Genomic DNA, 19117 nt, shown 5'->3' on the forward strand with positions numbered 1-19117 from the left:
GCTACATGAGTTCAGAAAGCAGATAAGAGTAATTCTGGCCATTTTAAATAGGGGGGAAGCAGAAAAAGACTGGTAAATTGCTTATTTATTTTAAGCCATTTATAAACTGTTTAATCATTAGCAATTCTAAGCAGTGTACATGAAACTGAACCATACAGAGAATTAAAACAAATACAAAGTCATCCTCAAACCGAAGATTGACTTAAAATGCCTGCTGGAATAAGGAAGTCTTTTGTCATGTTCAGATCTCATTCGGGAGCGAGTTCCACAAGTTTGGTCTGGATGCAATATCTGTGGCAACCATGGTTTCACTTTAATGACAAAAAGTAAATGGATTTGCATTATTTTCCTTTGATAATTGCTCTCCAAACCTTAATCTATTAAAAGTATTTTAGCAGTTTCATCAGTGAAGCCCTTCCTGTACAAAACTCTGAAACTGTCTTTGTCTTATCCCATAATTAGCATGGCTAAAGTACTTCTTTGCAATGCCCAGCCTTGAATTAATGACCCAAATAAAATACATGAAATTACCTTCTGAGCAGCTTACCGTATGTCAACAACAGAGGTGCCTTTATGGCCCGTGTTCTTTGAGCTCATTGTTTGCCTGAAACATCTGTTAATATGTTAAAAATCGGCTTGAACATCCGTGGTATAAAATGAACACCCAATAAAATTTAAAAATTTCTTGTTATCTTTTTAAGTGTGACATTACTGCATTCAAAGAACAGTAAGTAATTGCACAATTTCTTTCCCTCTCTCTTTCTCTCTAGCCCCGGGGAAGTCCCATACCGCTGATTGAGGGTCCCAAAACACACGGCGTAACAATTGAAGAGTGTGTTATCACCCCCAGTACAGATCTGAAGTTTTCATCCGGATTTAAACAGAAGAACAGTTTGCGCTATTTGAGGAATCACTGGCTTTTAATAGGTATCAGGAAGTAAACATCAGGATTTTTTTCTGTGTTGCACTGCCCTCTGGTGGACAGAATTCAAATTTTAAGATGCAGATTATATCCTCAGATTTATTTAAGGGTTTGATTTAAGAATTTACCAGGGGATATGCAAAATGCAAATTATTGATTTTAAATATTCAGTCGTGCCTTGCTCATATCATAAGATATCATGAGCAAAAACTTAAGAACTAAAAAATTAATGAGCAGGCATTTGCAAATCCATTAATTTACAAGTTAACACACCATTTTACAGGAAGAGTTTTTGGATGTATGAAGCTTGCAGGTGTTTAGTTATAGGCCCATCGCTACAAGACATGATAGTGGATTAGGTAAAGGTAAAATACATGCCAAAGTTTAATACGTACTGGTACATAGTTAACTGTAGGAAATTCTCAACTACATCACGAATTACTCACTAATATGCAGCTCAGTCGGCAGAGCATCTTAATCTCAGGGTTGTGGGTTCAATACATGTGTTGGGGAAAAGATTCCTTCTTTGCAGAGGTTTGGACCAGGTGACGCTTCCAGCCCTACGATTCTATGGCCATTAGCTTTAGAAAGCTATTAAATTCATAGAGGATCTGTTTATCCAACTAGCAGGCTAGTGATAGCTAAATGGGCCCCTATATCAGAGCTGGGAAGCCTCTTGCAACCTAAGGGCCACCTTCCCTTCAGGGAAACCTCCCAAGGGCCACATACCAATAGTGGGCAGGGCCAAAGGCAAAATTTCAAAGAACTAGTTTCTGCATTTGACTAGGGATAAGTTTCTATACTTATGCCTGCCTGTGCCCTCCACCCAGATTCGCAAGAGGCAGTATCGGACTTGACGGGTGCATTCAAGCCAAGCTTGGGGAGTGTAGCAGGACCAGTGAGGCCATCTTTTCCTCCTGGGAATAACAGAAAGCACGTTCTTGTTTCCAGGGCACCACGAAACACCGTTATCGGCCCCAACAAAGATCCTGGAGAAATTCCCAAGCAATTTGCCAAAGCGGCATGAAAATGTGATCCCGGCGGATTCGGACAAAACTGCTTTTGAAGAGGTTGGTGAATAAACGAGGTCTCGTTTAACAGTGTCATTAGGAAAGTGTCATCACAGAATACATTCCACGTTGTGTAAAACGTATGCACGTGAATGAGGTGGGGGAGACAGGATTTGCATGAGATTCCTCAGTCATGTGCGTGCAAATTGCAGGATGCGCTTTTTTGTTGAGCATGCTTTTAAACAGATTGGGTGGGGGGAATCGTCCATTAGTTTTTCCAGTCAGATGTGTTTCTCGCTTAGATGTTCGCCATGCTGCAAAGGAACAAAGTGCACACATAGGCCTCTGTTTCTGTTGCTCTGCAATAATATCTCATTCAAAGAACCTTTACGTTCTCCCCAAACCAGGAAATTTGTGGGTCTCCCAGCTGGGAGCAGTGTGAAGGCTGTATTTTAGATGCGATGTTCTTTCAGAGGCAGCGGGGGAACTTGTACACCCTGTTCCTGCCTAGGTGGGTAATGTCCAAAGCCGCTCGGTACAAACTCATTAGTGTGAGTTCGTGGGCTTTGTGAACAGCACAGGAACACCTGATGCAGCAGTATAGCTAAAGCTAAGCAGGCGTGGAAGATCTTGGCCCCTTAGATGGGAGAACACAGGGAGCCCCATTTAAGAAAGGAGTATTAATATATATATAAAATGTTTTATATTTAAATAAATGCAACAGTGAGTTTATTGAGAAACATGGCCAAACTGCTTCAAAAGCAGCTTCGCAAGACCAGAGAAGTTCATAGGAAATAAGCTCTAAAGGATGGCAGACTTGTTTCCTTGTTTTATTTCTATCTGCTTAATAGTGAAAATCGTGTTTGCATGGCTATCTTGGGTCGGAATCATGTCTTTAAAAAGCATGAATCAGTTCTTGATATATTTGCTTAGAAACACTGAGCACTGTGCAATTTCTAGCCACTTTTTATTCACTCCCCACCACCCCGGATCTTTTAAGGGTTGAAAATTTGTTTTGTATTCATTTTCATGTTCCATTTTGGTATGTAAACTGCCTTGGGGGAGGGTTTTGCCCTGAAAGGTGGCATAGAAACATTAAAAATAGACCTTTGCCTAATTGTACGTTGTTAGCTTTGCAAGCCATTATCCTTCTTGACAAGTGCCCTTTTCATAAGCAGCTGGGCAGCCCTAATCGAGGTCTTTCCTTCCATGGAAGCCCCTTGAACTAATGCCGTCTTTGGTTCTCTCAGGCAATCAATATGGGTGGCAGTTCCAGCAAGGACTTGCCTCCTCCCATTTCGGAGAATGCTGGAGAGACCCCCGGCCAGACGCCACCTCGACCAGAGGCTCCTGTCGATTCCATACTCAAGGACACAGCTACTGTCATCCTGAGCACTTTCCTGCTTGTTGGCTGGATAGCCTTTGTCATCACATATCCAATGGTAATTGGCCAGTTTGCAGCATGATAGTCTAGTTTGCAGCACGGTAGTTTTGTGAATCGATAAGAAGGGTGGCGTTGTTGGTGCAGACTAACAGCAAGAGCGTGGACATTTTGGGGTGGTTTTTATTAAACAGAGATTTATGCCCTCCCAAACATGACCTCAACAAGTCCTGATGTCAGCTAGCAACATAATCTTTAAAATAACCCATGGGGTACAAGAGAATAATGCACATTTATATATTCATTTTATAAACAGCTTTCTTAAAAGTCTGCACTCCAAGAACTGGTCCTTAGTTAAGTCAGGGATATCTTTATTCTGTATCAAATACAGTGGTACCTCGGTTTTTGAACGTAATCCGTTCCAGAAGACCATTCGACTTCCGAAATGTTCGGAAACGGAGGCACAAAGGGCGGTCTGCAAATTCAATAGAGAAAATTGGGGGGGGGGACCTCAGCGGAAGCTGTTCGTCTTCCAAGGCGCGTTCGAAAATGGAAGCATTTACTTTTGGGTTTTGGGCATTCAAAAACCGAAACGTTAGAAAACCGAGTTGATTGTTTAGGAATACCCCAAGCTATTTGGAGGGACAAAGATAAATAGCTACATCTAAGTGTGGGGTTGGGAAATTGCTTGAAGCTCCATGTCAGCTGCTTCCCACAAAAGTGCATGTTTTTATCTCAAAGTAAAACAGTCATAATGTGCATTTTTATCATTATTGGGAAATGCATTTTAAATTAATTGCACTATGAATTTCCTGTTTGTTGAGACTGTATGAAACCAGCGTTCCATGGTTGGAAGCTGTGAAAATTAAAGCTGTTAATGTTGAAGCTAACCCTGATAACTGAGTTGTATCCAGAGTGCCCCTCTGCTCATGGGAAGCTCCTTGCCCTGTAAGAGGGGACAGGGCAATTTTTGCAAATTCTCCTTTCTCCTGCAGCCTCCCACCCTGTTTCAAAAGGTGCGCACAATTCTCTGGAGATTTGGGGAAGTGGGGGGGGGGCTACACAGAGATGGAGGAATCAGCAAAAATTCTGTTTGTGGAAACCTCTGCTTGATTAAAAACCCTACCATGAATGGAGGGATACAATTGGATACAACCTAAAGCCACAAAACAAGTACCGTATTTTTCACTCCGCAAGACGCATCTGATCATAAGACGCACCTAGTTTTTAGAGGAGGAAAACAGGGGGGGAAATATTCTGAATCAAATGTTGTACTAAATTATTTAATAAACTACCGGTATATCAGAGGGAGAGGGAGAGGGACAGGAGCTGTATGTTTCTTTAGCGTGCGCGCTCAAGGAGCGATGAGCGGGGAGGCAGCACGGCCCCGAACGGACCCGACACAGGAACCCCAGCAGCCTCCTCTCGTGTAAGCAGCTCATCTCCCGCTTTGCTGCTTTAAAGCGAGCTGAGCTGGGAAGGAGGGAGGGAAGGAGAGTCCGTCCGTCCATCCCTCCTCCGCGGCTCGCTTTGAAGCAGCAAAGCTGGACAGGAGCCGCTTACACCAGTGTAAGCGGCTCCTCTCCTGCTTTGCTGCTTCAAAGCAAGCCACGGAGGAGGGAAGGAAGGGGAGCCATGGATCCTCTGCTTGCGACTGCAGCGGGATCCCGCCGCCATCCGTAGGCATTCACTCCATAAGGCACACAGAGGAGGAAAAAAGTGCGTCTTATGGAGCGAAAAATACAGTAAACATTAAATGCAAGAAAAGCAGCAGTTGGAGATTCACAAAATAAAGTTTAATTTCCCTCCATATTCCTCCCCCACCCCACCTTAAGAGTGTGCATAATCAGCAACAGCGACAACATCAGCAATTCCAGAAGCAGCTGGAAGAGAAGATACAGCTGTTTCAGCAGCAGCCTTTCAATCCTCCCATTGACTTGCCCCCCGAGGCAGAATTCCTGGATGGCTCCTGCGTCAGGCCAGAGAGCTCGGCCACCAGCTCACCAAACATGTCTCCAAAAGCATCCAACCACTCTGCCTATTCCAATGTCTCCGCTTCTGATGTCGGGAGCTGCCTTTCCACGGAGCAAGAAGAAGGTGATAAAAACCAAACTTAACCTTTTCTTGTAGATTCAGGCTGTGTACACATTGCCAGCTTAAAACGCAGCTAGGTTGTTCTCCGCCCCCGCCCCCATTCAGATAGGAAAAATGGATCAAGACACAGTATTTCATAATCAACCATAGGATAGATATTGATTGTGGCTAATGTTGCAAGTGCACCAATGCCCGAACCAGCAGTTTGGATCCAGACTAAATGGGGAGGGTATACACAGCCTAAGAATGTAAGACCACACTTCTACCAAGGTTTAAGCAAGCCTGGATGGAGAGATGTCAACAGCCCTCTGTCCCCAGCCTATTTCAGGATCAGGCGTAGAGATTATTATTTTTAATGAATCTTTTGAAAGTTTGGACATACATGAATTAGCATACATCTATTCCTTCAATGGGACGCGGGTGGCGCTGTGGGTTAAACCACAGAGACTAGGACTTGCCAATCAGAAGGTCAGCAGTTCAAATCCCCGTGATGGGGTGAGCTCCCATTGCTCGGTCCCGGCTCCTGCCAACCTAGCAGTTCAAAAGCACGTCAAAGTGCAAGTAGATAAATAGGTACCGCTCCAGCAGGAAGGTAAACGGCGTTTCTGTGTGCTGCTCTGGTTCGCCAGAAGTGGCTTAGTCATACTGGCCACATGATCCGGAAGCTGTACGCCGGCTCCCTCGGCCAATAAAGCGAGATGAGCGCCGCAACCCCAGAGTTGGCCACGACTGGACCCTTTACCTTTTTATTCCTTCAATGAAGTTGGTTCAGTTCACCTTGTATGACACCGAGGACTACCTAATCACAGTGTCAGTCTTGGGAACTTTTCTAGACAATCCTTGTATTGTATCCCAGTGCCCAAAAGCTAGGACAGACAGCACGTTCCCGGTTTAGTTTTTGGCAAGCAACCAGCTGGAAGAGAGCTCCGCAGTTATGGGACAGACACTGAGCACCTTTCTCCATGTGCCTCCATTGCGGAGACTGGTACACAGGTGGTACCGTCAGTTGGCATTAGAGATTTCAGCAGAATGTCAAGGAGAAAGATGCAAGAATTGCTCATCCTCCCGTCAACATATGCAGTAACAACTCCTGTCAGGTGAAGGTTGGGTGAAGGATAAGAACATTGTTATGGCAATGCAATTGTTGGTCTTTGCTGTTACTCCTACAGACTGATTACACAGCTTAGTGTACAACATAAACGAGGCCAGATTGCTCAGTTGGTAGAGTGTGAGATTCTTAATCGCAGGGTTGTAGGTTTGAGCCCCACATTGGGGGAAAGATTCCTGCATTAACAGGGGGCTGGACTAGATTGGGGTCACTTCTACGATTCTATTATTGCAACTGGTGTTGCTAAATCTGAATACTTCGTTTTAAAAGAAACCAGTTAAGTCCTTAAAGGTAAAGGTAAAGGGACCCCTGACCATTAGGTCCAGTCGTGGCCGACTCTGGAGTTGCGGCACTCATCTCACTTTATTGGCCGAGGGAGCTGGCGTACAGCTTCCGGGTCATGTGGCCAGCATGACTAAGCTTCTTCTGGTGAACCAGAGCAGCGCACGGAAACGCCGTTTACCTTCCTGCCGGAGTGGTACCTATTTATCTACTTGCACTTTGAGGTGCTTTCGAACTGCTAGGTTGGCAGGAGCAGGGACCGAGCAACGGGAGCGCACCCCATTGCGGGGATTCGAACCGCCGACCTTCTGATCGGCAAGTCCTAGGCTCAGTGGTTTAACTCACAGCGCCACCCGTGTCCCTCCTTAAGGACCCGTTAAGTCCTTCAAGTACCCTAAATGTCTTCCCTTCCTTTCATGGTGAGCCTTTAAGTGCCACATGAGAATATGTGCCTAAAAGGTGCCATGGGTATGTTCATTCCCCCCCCCTTTCCTCTCCGCCCTTCTCCAGATGAAAACATGGCCACTATAGCAGTTGGAAAGATTTCGTTCAACCCGAAGGATGTGCTTGGACATGGAGCTGAGGGAACCATTGTTTACAGGTAAAGCACCAGACATGAATGCTGTACACCAGAGGCAAAGGCTTCTTCCAGACTATTGCTATATTGTGGGAGAGGTTTGATTGCATACCGACAAATTCAGGTTGTTGCACCATTAGAGTAGACTTGGTGTTCTTGCAAAGCTAGCTTTTTTAAAAAAGAAAGAAAAAAAGACGACTCTTTGCAATAAGGCAAATGCACTGGCAAGTGTAGTATAACAATTTCTTCTTGACGCAAAGTCGCATTACCTCCCCACAAGCCAATTGAAATGAATGCCCGGTAAACTGTTGATGTTGCATAACCTTCCCACCAGCTTTGTGCAAACAAATTGGGATGTGGATGCTCAATAAACAGGTTGCCTGGAAGCACCCAACGGGTGCTTATTAAGCCAGTGTCTGTGGTTCTTTTCCTGAGTGTGTGTTGGAAGAAACAGCTCTTATTATCTAGAGAGCCAGTGTGGTATAGTGATTAAGAGCAGTGGACTGGTAATCTGGTGAACCGGGTTTGCGTCCCTGCTCCTCCACATGCAGCTGCTGGGTGACCTTGGGCTAGTCACACTTCTCTGAAGTCTCTCAGCCTCACTCACATCACAGAGTGTTTGTTGAGGAAGGGGAAAAAAGATTGTTAGCTGCTTTGAGACTTATTAGGGTAGTGATAAAGCGGGATATCAAATCCAAACTCCTCTTCTTATTGCATTTTCTTTAAACATGCATGCCTATATTGTTACTTGTGCACTTGCTGATGTCTGTGTCAAATGTTCACATTGGGCAGGATTGAACTAACAAGCCCTGCTAGTGGAAGCTCACACATGGACTCTTGCTAGCATGATGGGCTCATGCTAGCACCCCAATTGGCTCAGGGTGTGTGTGGGGAGAACAGTTCAGATCATTTGATTAAACAGAGCTGCAAACAGAGCTGCTTAGTGCTACTTTGAATGGCTCTGTTTCTTTCCATCTGTTTCCAGCACCGAAAACTAATTTCATGGCCTTCAGAGTTAAAGGTTTGCATGGTCTCTGTCGCCATATTTATTCCATGCTACATTTACACTTTCCAGCTTATCCTTCGAAGTACGGAGTGGGATTGACTGTAGTGTGAGAGGCCCGTCCACTTGCACAACAGCGCTTCTCCTTCCCTCTGCAGGCATCCCAAAAACTTGCTCTAGAGGGTTGGTGGATTCCACCGAAGCAGATAATGGAAGTGAGCAGAAAGGCTGGAGGAGCAAAGAAACCAGAAATTTTATTGCACAAGCCTTGGATGCCACCCATGGCACCTTTTCTCTGCCACTCTTTGAGTAGTTGCTTCTCTTGCTTATTTGTGTCTCTTGTGTAGGAAAAAGTATGGCACCCCTTGCAGCATAACTGCCATCTTTGTGATGGCCACACAAGTGAGGAAGCCATCTCGTGCATCAGCTTACTCACATGTTTAGCCATACAGTCCAAAACCTTTCTCTTTCCAACCCAGAATAAAATTCCTTCAATACAATTGGAAGCATGGTAGCAAGGCAAGATCCTAGCTGAGTAACACAGTTAAATGCTAAGGAGTTTCTCTGCTATATCTACAGGGGGACATTTGACAATCGAGATGTTGCCGTGAAGAGAATTCTCCCCGAATGCTTCAGCTTCGCTGACCGGGAGGTGCAGCTGTTACGGGAATCTGATGAACATCCAAACGTGATCCGCTATTTCTGCACGGAAAAGGACCGTCAGTTCCAATACATAGCCCTTGAGCTCTGTGCCGCGACTTTACAAGAGGTAAACTATTGATTATACATGCATCTGCAGCTAAAACTGGGAGGGCTTGGCAGTTCGAAAGAAGAGAAGTTTCCATTTTAAGTTACAGTAAGGCCGCAACTTACATGGGGGTTACATTCCAGGGATCCAGCCTAAAGCCAAAATTGCATATAGTCAAAACATGTTGAGTTCAATGGTGGTGGGATTTTCAGTCTCTTCCTGGATGCCCAAGCGTATTGCCAAGTGCACGTTAAATGTGCATAAGTTGCAAGCTTACTGTATCTTTTTCAAGCTTGATTGTGTGGTGGGGTGAGAGCTTTGCATCTGAGTAGATTTTTTTCTATCCTACATTTTCAGTGCATAATATGGCAGTGAATCACACCCAGGAAATTTTCTAGAGGCGAATAGACTGCTTCTATTCTAATTCTCTCCCATTAGCACTAATTTAAGCATACAAGATCATACACAGAGGGAATACCAAGCTGTGCAGCTAAATCTTCTGCATGTTCACTCAGAAGCAAGTTCCACCGTGCTGAATGAGGCTTACTCCCAAGGAAGTATGCATAGGACTGCAGCCTTAAACTCATTTTGACTTTGTTTATATGCAATTCTAGTATGTGGAACAGAAGGACTTCAGTCAGCATGGTTTGCAGCCGATCACCCTCTTGCAACAGACGATGTCTGGTCTTGCGTATCTCCACTCTCTCAATATTGGTAAGAGACCGTTTTAATTTAATATCCAACCACTGCAGTGGCTCAATTTTTTCTCTCTCAGAGAAAATTAGGATACTTAGAGCTGGGAAGGAGCAATGGTATTATTATTGCTAGATATAAGGCTGTCGGTGCACATTGCCCCCTTGTAGCGTAGGCTTTAGTTAGGGGCTCAGTTATAATAGGGTTTGAAAATATGACAACTCACCCCAGTGCAGAGTGTGTGTGGTCCCCAGTGAAGCGTTAAAAGTTTTGGAAGGCAAGAACAGATTTGATAGGGAGCGCGGGTGGCACTGTGGTCTAAACCACTGAGCCTCTTGGGCTTGCCGATCAGGTCAGCAGTTCGAATCCCCGCGACAGGGTGAGCTCCCGTTTCTCTGTCCCAACTCCTGCCAACCTAGCAGTTCGAAAGTGAGTAGATAAATAGGTACCGCAGTGGCGAGAATGTAAATGGTGTTTCCATGCACTTTGGTTTCCGTCACGGTGTTCTGTTGCGCCAGAAGCAGTTTAGTCGTGTTGGCCACATGACCCGGAAAGCTGTCTGCGGACAAACACCAGCTCCCTCGGCCTGAAAGCGAGATAAGCACCTCAACCCCATAGTTGCCTTTGACTGGACTAAACCGTCCAGAGGTCCTTTACCTTTTTACCTGTCCTTACTATGTCCTATTGTGATATCACATACTTAGCTAGAAGCACATGAGAAGGTCTGGGGTCAGCATCTGAAAGTGCAGGTAAGGAACCTGAGTTTCCCTCTGGTGCACAGTAAAGCAGTGATGCCCTCCAGCCCACCCAAATTTAAAGGAAAACTGGGAAAGATCTGTGCTAATGGAGTAAGCATGTAACATAAGCCTGTTGAATTGAGAAAAATGTATTTTAGCAATACAACGGCTCTTTTTACTATTTAGAATCTCTCTCTGCTTCCACTTTCTTTACATTAGTGCACAGAGACCTGAAGCCGCACAATATCCTCATCTCCATGCCGAATGCCCACGGAAAGGTCAAAGCCATGATTTCTGACTTTGGCCTCTGCAAGAAGCTTGCAGTCGGCAGGCACAGTTTCAGCCGTCGGTCCGGGGTCCCAGGCACTGAAGGCTGGATTGCTCCAGAGATACTGAGTGAGGACTGCAAAGAGAACCCGGTAAGTCGGCTGCACTTCTTCTTAGGACTTGAGCCTGGGCCATATCTGGTTTTCAACATGGTGATATATCAGCAGCTAAATACTGTGATATGTTGATCAATATCACGATGTCTGGAATGTATCTCAGCTGCTGCTTCCTCCAGGAGAAGCCACATGGCCTGTCATGTCTCCCCTGCATCTTTTAAACTAAGCTTGAGGTTTAGAGACTTCAGTACTGGAATGAATTATTTTTTATAAAAAAAAACACAACCCACAGCAGATTTGGCAGAGTTATCTGACTAGTATACAATGAGTGAGACATGGGTGTTAGGTCCTTGAGCTCTGAGTTATTATAATTAAAAGTTGTATACCTGTAGGTCTCATCCAAAGGTGCAAGAAAGTTCCTTATGTTGCTGCCAATAACTTGCATACTTTCATTTGCTGTTACATTTCAATCTCTCTTTTAAAATGCTTCTCTTTCCAGACACACACAGTGGATATTTTTTCAGCTGGATGTGTCTTCTACTACGTGATCTCTGAAGGCAACCATCCATTTGGCAAATCCCTGCAGCGGCAAGCCAACATTTTGCTGGGTGCCTACAGCCTAGACTTCCTCAATCTAGAGAAGCATGGTAAGCAAACAGAAGTTTTCCATTATTCTGAAGCTGTGCACTTCTGTTGTTTCCAAAATAAATGTATATTTATACCTAGAGAAAATACAACCGTGGCATTCAAGAGTTGTTAGATAGATAGAGAAGGAGACTCAGAGTTCAAATAGAAACTGAACTTTGCTCGTGGGACTTCACAAAGTTGCACAGACTCTTCTGTATACATATTTCTTTCTCTTTTTTTCAACAGAGGACATAGTTGCTCGTGACTTGATAGAGCAAATGATAAGTACAGATGCTCAGAAGCGTCCTTCGGCTAACTGTGTACTAAAGCATCCATTTTTCTGGAGTTTGGAAAAGCAACTCCAGTTTTTCCAGGTGAGTCGCAACCCTTTGGTCTGCTATTTAATTTTGCAAGCTTAAATCTGCACTGGATTATATACACTGAAATACTACATTTCAGAACCCTATACTGTACTGCATTTGGGCCTGAGGCTGCTTTGGAGTGATAATTGTGCTGAGGGAGCTGCAGTCACTAACCTTGGGGCTGCTGGAGAACTAGACTTCTGCCATTTACTGGAACCTTTTACTCAACATAGGAATCTGCCTTATACCAAGTCAGGCCACTTGCCCATCTAGGCCACACGGGCAGCAGCTCTCTAGGGTTTCAGATAGAGGGAGTCTCTTCCAGAAAATGTTGAAGCGGGAACCTCTGCCGGGGGGGGGGGGGCACATAATTCTGGAACCGAATCTCAACAGGCCATAAATGTGTGTTGTCGATTTTAGGATGTGAGTGATCGAATAGAAAAAGAATCCCTGGATGGTCCGATAGTAAAGGAGCTAGAGAAAGGAGGCAGAGCAGTGGTGAAGATGGACTGGCGGGAGCACATCACAGTCCCTCTGCAGACAGGTGAGACTTCATTTTGTGACCTTCATATAGAACTTGTTGGGGCTACTTAAGACTTAAAATTTATTATTATTAATAATACCCTGCCCACCCTTGCCAGAGCTGGGCTCAGGGCGGCTAACACCAGTAAAATTACAGCAAAATCATAATAGAAAAAAAACCCAATTTTAAAATACAGGTTAAAATGCAGCCTCATTTTAAAAGTAGCCCATAGATCACAACCATAAGCGGAGGGAAACATGAGGGTCAGACTGAGTCCAAACCAAAGGCCAGGCGGAACAGCTCTGTCTTGCAGGCCCTGCGGAAAGATGTCAAGTCCTGCAGGGCCCTAGTCTCTCTTGTGACAGAGCATTCCACCAAGTCGGGGCCAGTACTGAAAAGGCCCTGGCCCTAGTTGAGACCAATCTAACCACCTTGCGACTTGGGACCTCCAAAGTGTTGGTCATTTGTGGACCTTAAGGTCCTCCGCGGGGCATACCAGGAGAGGCAGTCCCGTAGGTACGTCACTCTTACTGATCATTCTTCCACTATAGAGTAAAAAGCAAAAGCAAAACCACTTGTTTCTTTGTTTTTCTTTTGTGGTACCCGGCTACCAAGAGGAAAGAAATGGGCAGCTTGGCTTGAGTTTTTAATTATTCCAGTTTTACTTCTTGCAGATCTTCGAAGATTCCGATCCTATAAAGGCGGCTCAGTAAGAGATCTCCTGCGGGCAATGAGAAACAAGGTACGTGAATTCTGAGAAGCCAACTGCATAAATACCATTGAAAGCATGTTTTTAGGGTTGGAGGAGCTGGGTCACGGCGTCATGGGGCATGTGGCCTCCGCATGCACCAAGGAGGTTTGGTGCCTGAGGTGAAGCCCTTGTTGGCTGGTGGCACGCTGTGCCATTGGAGTGACCACCTCCCACTGGACCGCCGGCCCACCCAACACCCTGCAAGGCCAGCTCTGCAGGGCTCACCGGGGGCTGTGAGCTCTTGCGTCCTTCTCATGGTGCCCTCCAGCTGAAGGGGGGCTGAGAGGCTCGCAGAGCGTCGTGAGGAATGCACTCTACCCCCCAGCAGGGTAGAGCGTGTTAACCACACTTGCCAGGTTCTGCCCACCACAGGGCCCCTTCCTTGAAAATGTTGGGGAGGCTGAATCCCCCCCCCAGATGTAGGCCTGGGCGATTGCCCAGGATGCGTATGAGGGGCCGACTACAATGATGGCTTCACTCAGCTGTGTATCGCAAGTGAAACTGCCACCTCTTGAGTCCCTACGCTTCTTTAAACTGCTTGGCTGAGGAGCATACCCTGGCCTCAGCTAAACAGTTTTACGGAACCCCCAACAATGCAGGCTCCGTTCGACTTCCCCTCCTGAGACAGGCCAGCGCATGCTTGTCTTGGCACAGGGATTGGCGGTGGGCTCTGCAAGGCACGGACAGGGTAACTTTGCACCCTGCGCCTTGCGGTCTTCGCCTGGGAAGGTGGGCTGCATCTTTTTCCTCCAGGTGTATTTATTCCCCCTGGGAGGAAAGAGACAGCACGGGCAAAGGTGAAGGCAGTCAAACACACGGAGCCCTAATATCCCAGCTGCTCAAGCAGCAGGGACATTGGGGCTCACTCAGCTAGCGGGCAGGAGCCTTTTCTCCACCCAGCTGAGCAGCAGGCCGGGGCAAAAGCGCTCCAGCTCCTGCGGTGAGAGCCAACACAGTTTCACCCCGCGGATTATTGCCAAACTGTGATCTTGAAAGCCTAACATTGCCCAGCCCTCATCTCCAACACCACTGCTGCAGGGCACATTCACACTGCTCTGGCAGCTCTGCGAGGCCGGGGTTGGACCGAACGATCGCAGCCTTGCAAAGCAGCATGGTGGGCACACTCATGTGGAGGAGAGGCTGTGGCTAGCTGAAGGCGTTGGGCTGGAGCTCAGTGAAGGAAAGGGGCTGCCACAGTGACTCCACTGCTTCTGTCCCCAGGTCACTCCCTCCTTGGTGGCTTCACCTGGCAGCGTATTGCAGGTGAAACCAATGCCGCTTCCAAGTCCTTCTGCTACCAGGGCTGCTAGGAGCAGCATCGGTTTCACCTGCGATACGTTACTCCCTAGGCTTCTTCAAACTGCTCTGCTGAGGCACCCACACATTCCTCAGCGGAGCAGTTTAAAGAAGCCCAGGGGGCTGAGAGCCAGTGTGGTGTAGTGGTTAAGAGCGGTAGACTTGTAATCTGGTGAACCGGTCTCCTCCACATGCAGCTGCTGGGTTCTTTGAAGTCTCTCAGCCCCACTCACCTCACAGAGTGTTTGTTGTGGGGGAGGAAGGGAAAGGAGAATGTTGGCCACTTTGAGACTCCTTCGGGTAGTGATAAAGCGGGATATCAAATCCAAACTCTTCTTCTTCTAAAAGCCCAGGGTAGGGACTTCATTAACCTGATCTCGTGAGCCCCGATGCCTCAAGCCAGAAGGACATCCAGGGCTCACTCAGCTGGGTCCCTGCGAGGAGCCTGGTTTGAGGCAGCCTATTCCTTCCACCTCATCGGTCTGGGGCCAGTGCAGCTTGTTCCCAACATCAGGGTGTATCGCCAGATTGCAGTGTTTGGCTGGTGATACATTGCGATGTTGAAAACCTGACCCAGGCCTGGCCCTGTGGCTCCGGCCTCGAGGGTGCCTGGGGCCATGCCTCTCCAACCCCTCTGAAGAACTGAATACCTTGTGATTCTGCCTTCTTTTCCTTCCAGAAACACCACTATAGAGAACTTCCGCCCGAGGTGCAGGAAACCCTTGGTTCCGTCCCAGATGACTTTGTACGTTACTTCACCTTGCGGTTCCCTCACCTCCTCCTGCACACCTACCATGCTATGCAAATCTGCCGCCAGGAAAGACTGTTCCAGCCTTATTATATGCAGGACTCAAGCAGCCACGTTCTTTCTGCAGGTGGTGTTTGAGAGCCGGAGACTCTCTGTTCTTTGCACAAACAGGGCTGTGAAACAGGCCTGTCCTTTAGCAGGGTGACTCGAGGGATCGTCAGAGAGTTGAAAAACCTCTTCGAGAGACCCGGACTTATCAAATGTGCCTTGAACTCTCTGCCTGCTCTGACTCAGGAAAAAGGGGCTCCGGGTAGGAATCCAAAGAAGATGCAGTAACTTGCAGAAAGCTTTATCCTACAGAAGTCGGGAGCAGTCGAAAGGAAATTCCCAAGAGGAAAAGTGAAAGGGAGGATCTAAAACAGCTCAGCTTCGGACAAGCAACATTATTCTCAATGCCTACACTGTTTGCTCTTTACATACCGGCATTCAAGCCACTTTACTGCACAGAACAGCAAAAAGACAGACTGAAACCGTAACATTGCCAAGCCGCTTATGGATCTCAGGAAGGAGCCTTTTAAGTGTAGCACACCATTTCCAGCCACTTTTGTTCCACTGCCATGTTGTGCACTTGAAGCAACCAGGGACCCTGATTTTTAATGGGAAGTGGCAGATTCAGCAAAATGAATGCAGTGGTTCAGCGAAGAGGCTAGCCCTCCAAATACTAGTTTTAAAATAGTTTAACTGGAAGCATCAGTCCAAATACTAATAGCTGACAAATACAGAAGGATTGGCATGCTACGGTGTTACAAATCCAGAAACCTTCTGGACCAAGGTTTGGCTTTGGCTATAGTGCTGGAAATCCCTAATTCCTTTAGAGAAATCCGTTCAGATGTCATTTCTGGTTTCTTTCCAAGAATGTGACTAGCTTAATAGTGTGATTTACATGCAACAGTTGACACAGCTAGAAACGCTCCTTAATTTTATTTGTAAATCTTAAGTTGTTTAGCTAGAGAAAACAGAGCTGGCGGTTTAAAAAGGTACAGGAAAACCTGTATTTTCAAAATTTTTAGAAACTCAGTCTCTTGGGAAGCTATAAAGAGAGAGAGGCATCTGCTTCCCATCTCGAAGGATGCAGTTTCCCTTTTCAGTGTCCCTAAAACAGTGATGCACAGGGCACGTGCAGAAAGCATTAAGAATTCCCACTGATGTGCTCTCCAATGTCATATTTGTAGTATTCTTTTACCAAAAATATTTATTTTACATATTTATATTTATTTAATTTTTACTTACAAAGTGGTACCACTTTGAAATGGTACAAGTGTAAAGCATGCCAAATCTTTTTTAAAATAATAAAAAAGTTAAATCCGCTCTGGTGCAGTAATCTTTTTAAAAAAATTTTAGGTTGACAAGGAAAAGGTATACTGCATCTTTTCAACCAAGCATATTCATTAGATCAGGATAAAATGTTCTCTCACATAAGGAAGTTTTTAATCTGTGTGGCTGTAATCTCTCTGTGTCTTAAAATGAATAAGTTATTAATGGTTAATTATACGATTGGGCATTGGTATGGGTATTTGGTTTTTTTGCTTTGTCTTTTGTCCTCCTCATTTTTGGGCCTTACATTACAGGGAAATGGGGGTTTTTTTCTAGTTTTATAATGCAACAGCAGATATCAAGGTAAGATATGCAAATATGGACGTTACAGGATGTGAACGCTTGAAAATGATGGTAGTCTTAACCTAACTTAATTGAAAAATCATATTGCCTATTTTTGTAGCTCTACTGTACAGTACTTTTATATTTCTTCAAAATAAGAAATTTACACAAAAATTAAAAGTAGATTTTGAAACAGTTGTATGGTGTCCTTTCATTTTAAAATGGCGTGCATATGATCGGGCAAATTCATGGAGAATAAGAGTATCAATGACTATGACTACAGGCAGTAAGGCTTCTAAATACCAGAGTGCTTGGATTCTGGCTCACTTGTTTCCCCCCAGGCATCTGTTTGGCCACTGCAAGAACCAGGATACTGGTCTTGACAAGTCACAGGCCTGACCCGGCAGACTTTCCTTATATCATTTTTTTTAAAAAAAAATAATTTTAACATATAAATTATAATACATACCACAAAACTTCACATCTTATACAATCTATTTTTGGACTTCCATCAGCACCTCTGATGATCCATCATTATATCATTTCTTCTGCATTTCTTTAATTCATATTGCCTTTAATTATCATAACTAACCATCCTCCCCTTTATCCATTTTTGCAATAATTCAAATAATTCACCTCACAAAACTTCTTGCAAACCTACAAACGTAATCTGATCATCACAATTACTTTTCAAATAGTCCATAAATTTACGCCAGTCTTCTGTGAATCTCTGGTCCCTCAGATTTCGAATTCTTCCGGTTAATTTATCTAATTCTGCATAGGACTTTCCTTATATCATATTCATATCTGTGTGTATTGTGTGGCTCTTCAATCCAAGAGCCCTGACTACAAGATTTGGGGCTGGAAGAGTAAAAACTAGAAAACTGGAAGTGTGCCAGCTTACTGTTCCACACAACAGTTCTATGGCAAGAACACACCAGGAAGGCGAAAGTGCCAATTGACTACCCTTCTGTGGAGAGTTACAATTATATAACTCTGCAATTACGGCTTTTAATTCCCCCCCCCCAACAGTAAGCAGAACTAAATGAAAAATAAACGCTGGCGTGTGCATACATACAACACCCCCTCATGCAAGTCACATAACACAACTGCTTGCCGCATGAAGATGTCCAACACAGGGAATGTAGCAGGCCTTACCTTTGCTTGATTTATGTCCAAGTAGAATAGCTGCAGATGGTTTTCTGATGCACCTGCTGGGGCTTCTGAGAGTTGAGATGAAGCAATAGTGCTGCCGGAATCGTCTGTGACCCATGAGATCAGGACGTTATAAAAAGACGCTGCAAGAAGAATAGATATGATAGTGGATCTGTTCCCCGTGGTGCAGATTGACAGAGAAACCTTAGCCTGCGTCAGACCCTACCCCAGTGTTTCTCAACCTGTGGGTCCCCAGATGTTGTTGGACTGCAACTCCCATCATTCCTAGCCAGCATGACCAGTGGTCACGGATGATGGAAGTTGTAGTCCAACAGCATCTGGGGACCCACAGGTTGAGAACCGCTGCCCTACCACCTGGTCTGTGTAGCAGCTGATAGACCGTAATATGTCTGTGCAGGGCAGTTTTAGAGTTACAGATAGGTAGCCGTGTTGGTCTGCCATAGTCAAAACAAAGAAAATTTTTTCCTTCCAGTAGATTTCCTTCATGTATATCTCATTATACATGACAAAGCCATTTTTCACCTTCTCACCCCTTGCTTTTTCCTGTAAGACCTATTGCAGTCGTTAAGAGTCGTCAACAGGCTCATCACAGCTATCTGCCAATCACCCATTCCCACCACCCTTCTGAGTAATACCCCTCCCCACCTTCTCACTATATAGAAGGATCTGGCAACTTCTGTTTCAGTGTATCTGAAGAAGTGTGCATGCACACGAAAGCTCATACCAAGAACTAACTTAGTTGGTCTTTAAGGTGCTACTGAAAGGAAAAAAATTTCTCAGTTTTAGAGTGTTAGCGCAGGTTCAGGGAAGAACCGAAATAAAAGTTTCACTGTACTGTATTTTCCGACTTTGGATGTGTACACAACCAGACTGATTTCAAAGCATATCCGCTCCCTCAATAAGTCTGCGAACTTGGTTCACAGACCTACAAGTCCTAGCACTCTTCGTAAGCTACAATCCACAGGTTTCTTGAAGGTTTATGTGCTTCAAAAGTCCCCTAGGTACGCAACCAGTATGGGAAACTGCTGTCTCGATGTTTA

General features: G+C 45.3%; 1 protein-coding gene and 1 long non-coding RNA gene across 2 annotated transcripts in view; one reads left to right on the plus strand and one right to left on the minus strand.

Annotated features, from left to right (window-relative positions):
• The window catches only part of ERN1 (endoplasmic reticulum to nucleus signaling 1), a 60705-nt gene extending 43611 nt beyond the window's left edge, over window positions 1-17094 (plus strand). Inside the window, exons 10-22 of the mRNA XM_083598622.1 lie at window positions 771-927; window positions 1874-1992; window positions 3183-3374; window positions 5149-5410; window positions 7308-7398; window positions 8957-9146; window positions 9740-9839; window positions 10775-10974; window positions 11438-11585; window positions 11812-11939; window positions 12348-12471; window positions 13125-13192; window positions 15177-17094. Of these exons, the coding sequence (XP_083454748.1) occupies window positions 771-927; window positions 1874-1992; window positions 3183-3374; window positions 5149-5410; window positions 7308-7398; window positions 8957-9146; window positions 9740-9839; window positions 10775-10974; window positions 11438-11585; window positions 11812-11939; window positions 12348-12471; window positions 13125-13192; window positions 15177-15383 (1986 nt within the window). The 3' untranslated portion in view covers window positions 15384-17094. The remainder of the gene's footprint in view (window positions 1-770; window positions 928-1873; window positions 1993-3182; window positions 3375-5148; window positions 5411-7307; window positions 7399-8956; window positions 9147-9739; window positions 9840-10774; window positions 10975-11437; window positions 11586-11811; window positions 11940-12347; window positions 12472-13124; window positions 13193-15176) is intronic.
• Window positions 13013-15429, minus strand: LOC310755739. Its single transcript, XR_014544492.1, has 2 exons — window positions 15291-15429; window positions 13013-13171 (listed from the first exon to the last, which is right to left on the minus strand). It is a non-coding gene; the product is annotated as an uncharacterized lncRNA (long non-coding RNA).
• Window positions 17095-19117: the final 2023 nt, after the last annotated feature.

The sequence above is a fragment of the Podarcis filfolensis genome (genome assembly GCF_964270895.1).
Source record: "Podarcis filfolensis genome assembly, chromosome: 2".
Lineage (NCBI taxonomy): Eukaryota > Metazoa > Chordata > Lepidosauria > Squamata > Lacertidae > Podarcis > Podarcis filfolensis.